General features: G+C 39.2%; 2 protein-coding genes across 2 annotated transcripts; both read left to right on the top strand.

The window, feature by feature from the left end:
- Window positions 1–73: 73 nt before the first annotated feature.
- plaat1 (phospholipase A and acyltransferase 1) lies at window positions 74–3,243 on the top strand. Its single transcript, XM_054603410.1, has 5 exons — window positions 74–222; window positions 981–1,030; window positions 1,517–1,655; window positions 2,174–2,442; window positions 3,142–3,243. Exons 2-5 carry the CDS (start codon window positions 1,004–1,006, stop codon window positions 3,241–3,243), a joined length of 537 nt encoding a protein of 178 aa, XP_054459385.1. The 5' UTR covers window positions 74–222; window positions 981–1,003.
- A 1,404-nt stretch (window positions 3,244–4,647) lies between these two features.
- Window positions 4,648–12,760, top strand: ftsj3 (FtsJ RNA 2'-O-methyltransferase 3). Its single transcript, XM_054602538.1, has 21 exons — window positions 4,648–4,836; window positions 5,020–5,125; window positions 5,719–5,765; window positions 5,894–5,973; window positions 6,193–6,292; window positions 6,654–6,848; window positions 6,935–7,050; window positions 7,231–7,335; window positions 7,434–7,534; window positions 7,651–7,737; window positions 7,844–7,996; window positions 8,290–8,425; window positions 8,692–8,885; window positions 9,060–9,174; window positions 9,381–9,462; window positions 9,605–9,752; window positions 9,884–9,981; window positions 10,191–10,293; window positions 11,424–11,607; window positions 11,834–11,928; window positions 12,066–12,760. Exons 1-21 carry the CDS (start codon window positions 4,770–4,772, stop codon window positions 12,328–12,330), a joined length of 2,577 nt encoding a protein of 858 aa, XP_054458513.1. The 5' UTR covers window positions 4,648–4,769; the 3' UTR covers window positions 12,331–12,760.
- Window positions 12,761–13,880: the final 1,120 nt, after the last annotated feature.

The following is a 13,880-nucleotide window of genomic DNA, read 5'->3' as shown; positions in this document are numbered from 1 at the left end:
GTGGCAAACTGTCATCAGTCAGAGCAACGGACACTGAAACACCTCCACCAGGACCTCCAGCGTCTAGTTTGGCTTTTGGATATTTAACAACCTTTTTATTATCTCAGAAACTTGGAATCGATCTCAATCTGTTTTTCTTTTCCTGCTGGTTTTTTTATGGTTATGTACAGATTGATGATGGAGCATTAAAATGGTGAGGAAGAAAAAGCTGCTGGTGTTTGAGTAAGTATTAATCCTGTATGTATTTGCTGTGTGTTGATTGTTTTTTAGCGTCTAACATGCATTTAATTAAACCACTATCATAAAGCTATAACAGCACAACAAGGGACTCTAAGGTATCTCTGGCACTTCATTTTTGTATTTTGTTTTATATCTCTACAGAATGTTTTGTGTTTACAGCAGCAATTGATGTTAGAGCATTACTACATAATGTATCACAAAATAATTGCATAATGTCAGTACAGAGTTATACAGAATGTTTTCATGTTAGAGTTTTGGTTTGGTATAATAACGTGGGCAGCGAGGCATTAGCAGCATACATTAATGATGAGATGGATGTACTACTTGCTCTCCTGGGCAGATATTGATTTCATCCCATCCATGTGTAATTTTGATCCAAACTAAACTCTAGATATTTTAATTATTGTCTTAGGGGATCCAAGGCAAACATAAAATAAACTATAAGAACAATAACATAAGGGTGATATATGTGTTATGTTAAACAACCTGGGCTCAAACTATTTTTCTGTCAGCTTCCTCATTGTGTCGATGCTATTGTGGCAGCACAGGTGACAAAGGAGCTTATGTGTGTATTGTCTGTGTGTGTCTATGTATAGGTGCCATTTGCATTGTACCATCCTATCTAGCATTCTCTTTCTCTGGGAATTTAGTTATTTTGCCTTTGGACCCTTGAGTGATCTGTTATTGTGTTAAAAGTGGTTTTGTTGTTTGTTTCTACCTGTGCTTTGTTTTCCTTATAGCATTTGTGGAAGCATGATGTGGGATGGATAAACAACAACAAAACTCTACTGTAAGTTGACTATAAGGCTGTTATTATGACCAGAAAATAAACAGTGTGTGGTTTTATGATGGCCGAATATGGATACTTAATAATGGAGTATGAATGACCTTTGCTGACCTTTGAAAAGGGAAACGTTTGTCTGAGTGATTTCAGGAGTCTAATTACAGCTATAGTTTCCCTAAATTATAACATTTATATGATTTTGACAAATAATCCAGCTACTGTTGGGTTTACAAAGGCCTGATGGAAAAGTAAGATTTTAATTTATTCCAGTTTTTAAGGCCTCTCATACTGCATCAGATGGTTCTTGATTATGATAAGAAATAATTTCCAAAATGCCAAATGTTCCGTTTTCTAAACAACCTTATTTAGGACCAACATTATTTTTCAAAATAGACACATAAAGACCACTGCAAGCTTTTCATAACTTTCAAGACAGCAATCAATATGTGAAATAGTTACTGTATCCTACTGTGTCTTTCACTCTGTGTGCAGATGGCCTCTAATGACCCCGACCTTCCTGACCCCTCTGGTGACCCCCAGCCTGGTGACCTCATTGAGATCTTTAGACCGGCCTATCAGCACTGGGCTCTCTACCTGGGAGATGGTTACATCATCAACTTAACTCCTGTTGGTCAGTAGAAAAACGAGATGTGTGTAACCACTGAGCTAACTTTTTACAAAAAAAGTGATAACTCAGACAACATTGGTTGATTTTGACACACTCTAACTGGATAATGCTAAAATAGTAAGAAAAAGGGTCATGTTTCGAATGAAGGACTTTAACTGTATTTTTACATTGTGGAATTATGACTTTTACTTATGTATATAATAAATACTTCTTCCAATGTTTTTACTTTGTTTAGAAAGTTGGGTATTGTGGTAGAATATGAAACATTTGTGACTGGTTTTGTACCAAGCCGATCTCCCCTGTCTTTCAAACTTTAGGCAATAAATCAGGTACAGTTTTGATGAAATGATACATGTTGATGATACATTTTGTCTCTGTGACCAGGACCCTAAATGCCTTTGGGATCTGTTTTTTGTTGTTGTTGTACGTCAGCTGTCTTTTTATATATTCCTAAACCTGCAAGACTTCCAGGTCCAAGATCCTAAAATGTTCACTTTTGAGCCTCTCCTCTTTCTCTCCAGATGAGAACCAGGCAGCCGCCATGTCCAGTGTGAAGTCCGTCTTTAGCAGGAAAGCAGTTGTGCGCATGCAGCTGCTGAAGGAGGTGGTGGGAAGCGACTCGTACCGTGTCAACAACAAGTACGACCACAACCACACACCCCTGCCCGTCTCTGAGATCATTCAGCGAGCGCAAGTCCTCATTGGCCAGGAGGTGTCCTACGACCTGCTGGGGAACAACTGCGAGCACTTTGTTACCCTTCTGCGCTACGGGGAGGGGGTGTCCGAGCAGGTCTCTCACTGTTTATTCTGTTTCCATCTCTTGTGCCATCAGTGCAAAATACTAACCTTTCACTCAACATAGGCTGCAACTGTGACTGATGACATGTCACCACAGGCATAGTTTTACTTGTGAATTATATATTTTAAAGAGAACAGGGCATTTAAAAGACAATTTCTCAAAAGTAAACCATACACTAAATTAAATCTAATATTTACTTTTTGATGGCCTGTGTGCCAGATTGTGTAATTTAAAGGGACACTATTTTACTTTTACTTTTACCTGGAGTGGATTATATCCATTTTTGTTCTACCCATAGGTTTGGCAAAATGTAGGGTTTTGAAAGTTATGACTTCAGTCTAGGTGGATATTAAAAGGATGCTCCACCCCGAATCAATATTTTCAATGTCCCTCAGCCCCATAACCTTTAAAAGTGGCTAAATAGTTTGCCCTCGCTATCGTCACAGAGAAGAGCAGCTTTGGTAAGGCTGAATTAATTCAATTGAATTTAATAAAGATTCCAATGGCTATGTGACCAGTTTTCAGGTGGAGAAATGATCAAGATAACGATAAAAATCTCTCAAAAATCTTTGCTGTTCATTCCTGATGTTATAAACACTGATAACATGTTAAACATAAGCACAGTCCGTGTTATCTTTAAGATCATAGTAATCCTTAGTCGACCTCATCTTGTCCTCCTTGTCTCCTCAGGCTACACGGGCCATTGGGGCCATCAGTTTGGTGACGGCAGCAGCCAGTGCCTTCTCCGTCCTGGGACTGATCAACACACGATCCAGAAACAGGCCTTTCTGACAGCTGCGTTCTTCACTGAAGTGTGTTGTCTCCCAACATTCATGCGGCTGTGAAAATAAATAAAATCCAAATAAATAATTTTAAAAATGCAAATTATTGTGTTACTTGTTCAGAAACTGGCTTCCTATACCTGAACCCATATGATATCAACAGTGTTTTGGTCAAATATGAATAAATATGAATCTTGGAGTGTAAATTTGCTGATATAATTCAAATGGTTGCTTCACCAAAATTACAAAAAAACATTCATTTACAATTAACCTTTACTGGTATCTGCTCATGCAGACAGCTTTGGTTTTATTTGTCTTGGTATCTCACTGTGAGATTCATGCTGCCACCCTCATACAAAGGGGCTGAATTAACTTTAAACAGGTTGCTTCTCCTGTAGAAAATAGCTCGCATGGAAACTGTTCACAATAAATTATATGGATTATCCAGAGTAACATGGACACTGATTCTGGAGAGAAATAATCCTGCAGAAATGTTTTTAATTACATTTTTCAACGAGGATATCATCGAAAACCCATCAATATCATATTGGGGGGTTATTACGTGCAGTCTATCTCAAAACATTCACAAATTAAGAAAAAATAAAAAAAATCTGCATGGTTAAATACCACTGGGTAAGAGAAAGTAGGCCAATGTGGGTTTTGTGATATGGATGAACTTGCCGTTAACTGCATCACCATGCATCATTTAGCACTGTCAGCAGGGTAGTGCTAACTAATTCTTTAACTTGTGTTACTGTTGGGTGGTTTAAAATACTGCAATGAATCATAGTCTTTTTATGACTTTACATGTTTGGTAGGGGAAAACTGAGTGTGGATTTTTTCAGGATTAAAGTGGAAAGTGTAGTGTATTTTATCATATTCTGCTATACCTTGTTGTTGTTGAGAGTCAGGGTTCTTAGGAGCTGCCCTAATAATGACCTCATGACCAACATATGGCATGACTACCTTGTTTATAGTGATGTTTACACAGATGGAAGATTCTAGGTTCTCAGGAACAAGGTGTATGTTTCAAGGTGTCTGAATGATGTATGTACTGCTCAACATGTTTTTTTGCCTTTGTGCACATTGAGGGGATGCACAACACAGATATAAGTCCAGACTGAAGGCTGAGAGCCTCAGTCCATGCTGAATCTCTGTATGGGCTCCATTCTGCGCAGAACGACTTCTGATGCATTGATTCAATAAATAAATCTTCCTTTATCCTTTGATATCAAATGATATACTACAAAAGCATCTTTAAATGAAATTATTGGACTGAACCACAGTCGGCCTGCTTAGTCACTGCATTTGACTTCTTACAATGATCTGCAGTTCAGACAGCAGGGGTCGGTACCGTCCCGTTAACGGCAGGGAAACAACTCAGAAGAAGAAGAAGAAGAAGAAACAACGTCACATGCGGTGTGACGTAGAATGTCCGCGACGAGAGAGTCACACGTGTTTTGTTTCCCTGGACGTTTGATTCAGGTGTAACATTTCTGTGTCAGAGTATAGCGTGAAAGAAACACATCTACAAATATGGGGAAGAAACTCAAAGTTGGAAAATCCAGGAAGGATAAATTTTACCATTTGGCTAAAGAGACAGGTAGAGTACGACTCCTAGAAAAGATAGCACTCTCCAGACTGTTAAGTATTGGAGTAGATTGTAGCAGCGTTAGCAGGATTGCTAACTAACTCACTAACGCAAAATAAAAGTATGTTAAATGGGGATTTTAGAGTGTCAGCTGTCAGGTAACATCATGTTTTGTATTGTTTGTCTTTTTCTCAGGTTATCGCTCTCGTTCTTCCTTCAAACTCATCCAGCTCAATCGTAAATTTCAGTTTCTACAGAAAGCCAGAGCTTTGGTCGACCTGTGTGCTGCTCCTGGAGGATGGTGAGCAGCCTGTCAACACACGATTAGATGATAATTAACGTTAAATGTCGAGCAAAACGCCCAGGGATAAAATCAGGGGGGTCCAAACTGTAAAGACACATAGGGTCAAACATTGAATCTAATTTGAGGACAGTGCTTCATTCTACCCGGTCAAACATGTAGAAAGAGTCAGAAAATCTTCTGTAATCTATCTCATCTGAAATTAACTTTTTTGTCTATGTACAAATGGTAGTTCAACCCTCAAATATTTATTTCCAGTTGTTTATGTGCAATTTCCAATGTGCTCTTTAGAGGGTTTGACAAAGCAGATCAACGAAAATTCCTCCAATAATGATTAAAAATATCTTTGAAGATACAGCCTGCTGCCCAATAATGTTGTTTTTTTTTTTGAGAGAAAGAGAAAAATATTTTACCCTTTTAGGATTTCCAAAAGGAAAACAACGTCACTAAATCCTGGAGAAATGTATTGAGTGTTGAGGTCCCACATGTGGCTGTATGTATTTGTATGCTCTGCTTAGGAAGACATATGAGAGAGATGTATGTTGTGGAATATAGTTATATTTACTAACTCATGAATCAAAATCATCTTGCAGGTTGCAGGTGGCGTCCAAGTTTATGCCTGTATCAAGTCTCATTATTGGTGAGTGTGATGTCATCAATATGATTACCTGGTAATACATTGTTTAGCCTTATTTTCAGTTGCAGTCTAAATTTGATTACTTGGATTCTGTGAGAGAACGTATTAAAAAAAGTGTTTCCTCCTGTCAGGTGTTGACCTGGTGCCCATCAGGCCCATCCCAAACGTGGTGGCGATTCAAGAGGACATCACCAGTGACAAATGCAGACAGGTGAGGCAGTTGCTCCTGGCTGCGGTGTTGCATATATTGATATACAAGGAATAATGTAGTCCTGCAAAAGAAAATTGACACTGGAGACACAGATTGTTCTGTCATGGCCTTTAACACCTGCAATGTTTACCAAGCATCAAATTTCTCTAAAGTCACAAACTGTAGGAAAGTTTTCCAACATGGATTTGTTAAGTGAGATACTTTCTATCTCATATACAGGCTATACGAAAGGAACTGCAGACATGGAAGGTCGACGTTGTGCTAAATGACGGAGCCCCAAATGTGGGAGCCAACTGGCAACATGATGCTTTCACACAAGGTGGGTGCCATTAAAGCAAAAGTTTCAAGAAATTTCAAGTTGCACATCTTCATAAGTCAGGATTTACAGATACTGTTATCAGCCAGTTCAGATTGAAATACACGCTACAATACAGTTTATTTTTTGATATAGCATTACATAATAAAGTATAGCAAGTAATGTGTTTAATAGGAGCCATGTTTAAGAAAATATTAATACATAAAAAAAATGGAAAATGTATTGTTCTTACCATTATTTCAACTAGTGTGTCTGTGTACCAATCACATACCTGTATTTATAAGAGGCACACCCACCTGTCTTAATGGATCACAATTGAACCAAATCTCTCACCATCTCACTTTATTCCCTATTTCACCTTCAGCTCACTTGACCCTCATGGCCATGAAGTTGGCCTGTGAGTTTCTGACCAAAGGTGGCACTTTTGTCACCAAGGTGTTCCGCTCCAAAGACTATCAGCCACTGCTCTGGATCTTCCAGCAGTTCTTCAAGAAGGTGCAGGCCACCAAGCCGCAAGCGTCTAGAAACGAGTCCGCCGAGATCTTTGTCGTCTGTCAGGGTCAGTGGCAGCTTGAAAGAAGAAATTCTTCTACACTTCTGCAGATTACATCTGAACTAAATTAAACTGTATCTTTTCCAAAACAGGTTTTCTTGCCCCAGACAAAGTCGACAGTAAGTTTTTTGACCCCAAATATGCGTTCAAAGAGGTGGAGGTGCAGGCCAAGACTGTGAAGGAGCTGATTCCGGTCAGGAAGCCAAAGGCATGTACTCTGTATGAGATGATGGAATACTTGATAATCATAGTGTGACAGATCATTTCAATCAACCTGTTAAGAACACCAAGACCGACTTTCCCATGGTTACTTCTTCTGAATAGCTGTTTACATACAAATTGCCATATTGCATTCTTTACTGACTAAGCTGCTGCTCTTTTGTTCCAGGCGGAGGGATACAAAGATGGGGATCTCACACTCCACTACAGTTTCACAGTGACATCCTTTCTGAAAGCAGAAAATGCCATAGACTTCCTGGACAAAGCCAGTGAGGTGAGTGAAAGATATATGATTAATTATTCTGGACCCGTTATTTGGATTTATAGTCCACAGAATGCTTTTTCCATTCTCACTTTGTCTTCCTCACTCAGATCACCTTTGACAACACAGACCTGGAGTTTCACCCTGCCACCAGTCTTGAGATAAAGGAGTGTTGTCGTGACATCAAAGTCTTGGGACGCAAAGAGCTCCGGTAAGTCAGTTTTTCAGTGCTATTTTTTTTTTTCCGGGGGGAAAATAGGGATAAATATAAATGAGTCAATCATTCATATGTATGTGTTCTTCTTTCCTCCATCCTCACACCTGCAGCCTGCTGCTGACCTGGAGGTCCAAGCTGAGGAGGTTCCTGGCCAAAAAACTGAAGGGGGACACCAAAGAGCCTGACCCGGATATCAAGTAAAGTCTTATCAGCATATTTACAAAAAGCCACTGATATATATTTTCATGTCTTTCATGTGTCATGGCAGATTAATACTAAAAAACCTCTTTGCTTTGTTTTTAGCTTAAGTTCTGATGAAGAAAAGGGGGATTCAGACGAAGAACCAGACAAAAAGAAAAAGAAGGCGGGAGAAGAAGAAGAAGAGGAGGACGAGGAGGCAGAAATGGAGAAGAAACTGGCAGAACTGAAAGCTGAGGAGGTGACTGAGCTCAAACGGTACGACACAAATATGTTCAGGATTACTATTTTCTTTGTACTCAGGATTACATTTTCCCTGTCATTTCTGCGACTTTTTGTTTAAGTACTAAATTGCAGCAGATCCCACAGGCTGGATTTGTGAAGAAAAAGATTCAGAACTATTGCTGGATGAACCTGCAGCACTTTGACAGTCTTCTTATCTTGTTAACCTCTTGCATTTGATGTGGTTTAAGTGGAAAAATAAGAAATTGCAACATGCGGTTTTGAGATTTCTTCAGAAAATAGTTTTTATAACTGCTATGCTCCTACAGGAAGAAGAGGAAGCTGCTGAAGGAGCGGAGGAAGCAGAGGGAGAGGGTGGAGCTGAAGATGGACCTGCCTGGCGTCTCCATAGCTGATTCCAACGACTCATCCATGTTCTCTCTCGGCACCATCAAGAAGCAAAAGGTGAGGACAACACAGACACACACACACAATGATTCAAACCTCTCCCCCAAAAATCTTTTTTATAGACCTAATTCTGTTTGTTGATTTAAGTTGTTAGCTGGCAATAGTTTGAAGTTTTGGTGCAGATATTGTCGTCCCATCTCCTAATGTCTCCTGCCAAAAGATATTATTGGTTGGGGAGACAAGCAAATATAGCTTCACTCCCCTTAACTTATTGTCTTCAGTGTAAATGTAATTCTACTTTGCTATTCACGTCTCTCTATCAGGCCCTGGCTGATTTATCCAAGGGGGACATGCAGTTGGCAGACACCCTGATAGAAGAAGATGACGACCTCCACCTGTCTGAGGAAGACGATGACGATGCGGATAAAATGTCCCTGGCTTCCGATTTAGATGATGATGAACTGGAAGAGGTGGAGCATAAACAGAGAGAGCTGGAAATGAAGGCACAAAAGAAGACGTAAGTGAAGTAATTTTGCATGGAAGTCAGTCTTATCATTTGAAATTCTGTTTCTGCAATGTTTTGGAAATAATGTCCTGCTTTCAAAGATAGAGGGGGAAAAAAAGGTCATGCCACCAACAATGAATTGTTCTCTTATTTAGTTTTTTGTATATTTGTGTCTGTGGTTTTCAGAGTTAAGTTCGCTGAAGAAGACGAGGAAGATGAAGGGCAGGATAGTGGCTTGCTGGTGGAACTGGAGGGAAAGGATGAGAAGAAGGAACGAGAAACCAACCTGTGGTTCAGCAAGGTTTGTCCACTTGTTGTCCCATAATGTAATATATGTATGCATAGTATACAATGTAATAAAGTATACAATGTTCACGTTGACGGTAATACTTCCTGGTGCTGTATCACGTCACCTGCCTTTCCCCCCCCCTTATGTTCTGCACCTGCAAAGGAGTTTATCTCTTTGTGAACTGTCACCTTTGACCCTGCCATTCTTTTGCTTTCTAGGGCATATTCTCTGAGATCGGGCTGGAAGGAGATGCAGAGAGCGAACTCCAACAGACCGAGTGGCTTCAGAACAAACAAATCAGTAATAGTCTCACCTGTTTCTCATTCATTTATTCACACATGTTCATCAGAAAATGGACATTAAACGAGTATAGAATATCATTAGCTATCCTAAATCTGGGACGGACACAATATTGACAGTTTTGGATCTTCTTTTGAAATAGGTAAAAAGAGGAAAGCTGAGGAGGAGGAGGAGGAGCAGGAGGAAGAGGTAGAGAAGGAAGCTCCCCCAGAGGAGGAAAAGGCGGGACCTCCAAAGGACGCTGAGGAGGAAAGTGACAGCGACTCAGATGACAGCAGCGATGATGAGAAGTAAAAACCTCATATACAGTGTTTGTCTAGCCTGTTTTCTGTTCAAAATATTATATAATAGATCCAACTGAATCTTAAAAGCTAATTTTGTTTTACAAAAACACAATTAAATATGTTGCTTCTTGTTCCAGGGAAATTACCAAGATGAAGCAGGTCACTAAAGGGGCTGGTGGAATCTCAGAAGAGGCCAATGACGCCGACTTCAAGGTTGTTCCTGTAGAAAGCACCAGTGAGTATATGAAACATTTATATTTCAGATGTTAAGCTGTCAATCTCCAACCTAAACAATCCAAACGTTTGGAGTGTGACACATCAACTCAAAACCAGGTTACATAAGTAACCAAGATGAATAAATAAATATATAATAAATGCAGCCAGCAAAAGTTGTCCAGCTTCATGTTTTTGTGAAACTTTGTTTGTGGTTTCTGTGCTCCTCAGGTAAGAGACACAGGATCCTGGATGCAGAGGGCCTGGCCCTTGGCTGTCAGATTGCTACGTCTAAGAAGAGATCCAGGGACCTGATGGACGGTTCCTTCCACAGGTGTGTATTTTTCAGTGTGACGTATTTCCATTTGTGTCCACTTTCAAACTGGTTCAAATTGTCTCACAAAACTTACAGTAATTACAATACGAGGCTGAAGATATTCTATATTTTCTAATTGACATCAAATCCAAGAAAAGACTAAAATCAACAACGTACTGGTCCTATGAACATCTTCTGCCTCTAGTGCCAAAGCCTGATATGAATTTAAACACATTCTGTAAATGAGCCAAAAAGTCGTACTGGGCGATTTTTGTTCCTACGTTACAATGAATGTGGGCACTGTAGTTTATTTTTACTCAATATCACATACAGCCGCTGTAAATACTCCCTAGTGCACCATATGTGTAACTTGTCAAAATTAAAGTTCACTGTATATTTGTAAACCATTTAAAACCGGCTTAAAGGCCCAGACCACCAAACCGACATAAAAAACTAGCGGCCAAGGAGGCAAACCGTTGCAACGCCTCAAGTTACTTGTGTTTCGGCCCCAAAGTTGCACTTGAACACGGTGCACAACTACAGCCCGTACACTCTGCACTTGCATGAGAGGAAATAACTCTGCATACCATCAGGTGGTGGTAGTTTGTATTTGTCATTCAACAAGGGAAACCATAAGACTGCGAGTATACATGCCAATGTAATGATACATACATGAAAAAAACAATATTTGACCACCATTTTCACACCACTCTCGCTCATCAGATAGCTTCATTCCAGATTTCCAAGTTGTCAAGATATTTGCGTATTGGAGGAACATAAAAAAAAAAAAAATTATTTATGTGTCCTTTTGACTTTCCTCTCTTCTGTTTCTCTTTTTGTGCACTTATATCGCTTAGGATAAACAGGCCACAGAGGCTCACCGACATTCAGAAAGGAGTGAGCAGTGGCCTTTATTAGAGTTGAGTGCCACGGAAACATAGGGAAGACAATAAAGAGAATATAGAATAATGCCAGACTTATTTGAACAAAGTGTGATTTCTCTTAATAGTAAAATCAATGACCAGGTGCCACATGCATTAACAACACAGTGTTTACATCAGCCTTCAATTTCCACACATTATCTGATTTTAAAACGAGTACATGTTTGAAAGATCCCTGTACAGCAAGCTGATTGTATGCTCCTGCAGGTTTGCTAGCTCCGAGGAGCAGTGGGAGGTACCGGAGTGGTTCCTGAACGACGAACAGAAACACCGGAAGAAGCCGGTGCCGGTCACCAAGGAGATGGTGGAGGAGTTCAAACAAAAATGGAAGGAGATCGATGCCCGACCCATCAAACGAGTTGCTGAGGCCAAGGCCAGGAAGAAGAGGAGGGTAAGATTGAGGAAAAGTACAATGGTGCAATGGTTGATGTAAAAAGTTGAAGCTGCCAAAAGAAGATCGGACATTAAAATATAATATTATTGAAATCATTTCTGTGGCTAGAACAGTTTCAAGATTTAAAAAAAAAAAAAAAACCCAACAACTTTCTAGTTATGGGAACTTAAGGCAAATTATTTCTGTAGATCTTAATTTGTTAGTTTCTCCATGACGTTTCCAGATGCTGAAGAAGATGGAGCAGGCCAAGAAGAAAGCAGAAGCAGTTGTCGACACAGTGGACATCTCAGAGAGGGAGAAGAATGCTCAGCTGAGGAGGTATGGCATCACATCTGAAGGGTTGGAGCTGCACATCAAAAAAAATGATGACTCCATAGAACTAAATGCATTGCTTCAGACTGGACAATTGTATCATTTCAATCATTTTTGTCTTGTCTTTTTCCCCATTCTGTCAGTATCTACAAGAAAGCAGGTCTGGGGAAGGAGAAGAGAGAAGTGACATATATTGTGTCCAAGAAGGGAGCTGGCAAGAAGGTGAGGCGGCCCGCAGGCGTCAAGGGAGCCTTCAAAGTGGTGGACGGTCGCATGAAGAAAGACATGCGGGGGATGCAGAGGAAAGAGCAACAAGCTAAAGGGGGAAAAGGCGGCAAAGGAAGAGGAGGACAGGCAAAGGGTGGCAGAGGAGGGATGAAGGGCGGTAAAGGGCGTCGAGGAAGATAAATGTAAACCCGTAGTGCTTTCACAGTCTTGCCCTTCTAACTATTAAACTTTGCCTGTTCTCAAGTTGCAGATCTGCATTTATAGAGCTTTGTAAGCTAAGTAGCCTCCCACAGGCTCCTCTATCAAGTACAGAGGATAAAATAAGTTGTGTTCATTCACATGATGCCCTCTTTTTAGCAACTTTTGCTAAAGTTCCTGAAACTCCCTGAGATATGTTCTGTGGTATTTAAAGGCTGGTGTTCTGGCATGTCTTTCTGAAGATACAGATAATGTGTCTTGAACTCTGTGAACAAAGTGGTTTCACTGAACAGCTGAACTGTAAATGGCAGAAACTCAAGTAAAACCTTTCACATGGGTTCTTAAGAAATGTTGCTATTAATGTAAATATTCTATACACATTTTTGCAATAAAAGGTTTGTTGAATCTTGAATTCAAGTTTACTGGGATTTCTTTCTTTTTTTTACCTGTATGTGCTTTTTTTAGATCTTCAATTTTCTGAAAGAAGATTTTCATAATTCCTAATTCTTTGTGCTGTTAGTGGTTCATCAATGTGAGCTAAATGACATCAGTTTTTTTTTTTGCACTTGGGAGCTCCCAGGTGTGATCAAGTTTAAGTGTGATCTGTTTTCAGTGTCTAGATGCAGCAGTTATGACAGATTTGATAGTCGATTCCCAGACAAATGTCTGAAATGAGTCTTCCATGTTTTTTATACTTAGTAGTGCTGTCCTTGACAATTATTATTTTTTATTTTTTTAGAATGGTCAGTCCTACTTCATAGTTTTACAATTTGCTCATCTTGTGTTTTTAAGGTTTGCCCATAGGCTATGAAACACTGACAGTAAAGCTAACAGTTCAATGGCTTTCAATTATTATGAATCTGCTCTCTGCTAATTTGTATTTTCTTTTACTACATTTATTGGATAGCTATAGTAGTCACAATACAGCTTAATATTTTACATACAAAACACGATAAGCTTATAAAAATATGATTCATCAATAAAACAACCTAACTTTATATATAAAATAATTGAAAATGACATTGGCCTGACATATTAAATGCTGGTTACACTGTCAGCAAAAATATCCAAATAATGTAATAGTAAAACGAGGGCTGGTTAATTCTTCATTACCCTTTCATAATTAAAAACTTAAACAATACTTTTAATGTTTAATATTCTTAAGTAAGATTTTGAATGCAGGACTTTCCTTGACACTGAGTATTTTACATTGCTATACTGTATTGTATTTTCTTAAATAACAATAATTCTACTTCAAGGATTTTTGCTTGCACTTGTTTTTGTTATTAAGAAGATAATTGCTTTTCAGAATAAATCAAGAAATAGTTTCCTCCTTGAGCAAAATAAAAGTAGATAAACTAAACATGTCACTAAAATTAATTTGATACTTTTTTTTACCAAATTATAATCGTTGTTGCAAGTAGTGAGTTGTGCTCATGCGCGGCTTTTTCTCTAAAAAAAAACACTACTTCCCGTGAGCCTTTGCAATTGACGTAAATCGTGACAAATGCTTGTACCGTAAAGCGGTTCTA

This window comes from Anoplopoma fimbria, chromosome 8 (assembly GCF_027596085.1).
Source record: "Anoplopoma fimbria isolate UVic2021 breed Golden Eagle Sablefish chromosome 8, Afim_UVic_2022, whole genome shotgun sequence".
Classification (NCBI taxonomy): Eukaryota; Metazoa; Chordata; class Actinopteri; order Perciformes; family Anoplopomatidae; genus Anoplopoma; species Anoplopoma fimbria.
Note: the sequence above shows the minus strand (reverse complement) of the source record. Positions and strands in the feature narration are given on the sequence as shown.

Coding starts and splice junctions, on each gene's coding strand:
- plaat1 (XM_054603410.1), top strand. CDS start 1,004: ATGGATAAACAACAACAAAACTCTACT. Junction 1,656..2,173: donor CATCAACTTAACTCCTGTTG/GTCAGTAGAAAA, acceptor CTTTCTCTCCAG/ATGAGAACCAGGCAGCCGCC. Junction 2,443..3,141: donor GGGAGGGGGTGTCCGAGCAG/GTCTCTCACTGT, acceptor TTGTCTCCTCAG/GCTACACGGGCCATTGGGGC.
- ftsj3 (XM_054602538.1), top strand. CDS start 4,770: ATGGGGAAGAAACTCAAAGTTGGAAAATCCAGGAAGGATAAATTTTAC. Junction 7,051..7,230: donor TTCCGGTCAGGAAGCCAAAG/GCATGTACTCTG, acceptor CTTTTGTTCCAG/GCGGAGGGATACAAAGATGG. Junction 9,175..9,380: donor CCAACCTGTGGTTCAGCAAG/GTTTGTCCACTT, acceptor TTTGCTTTCTAG/GGCATATTCTCTGAGATCGG.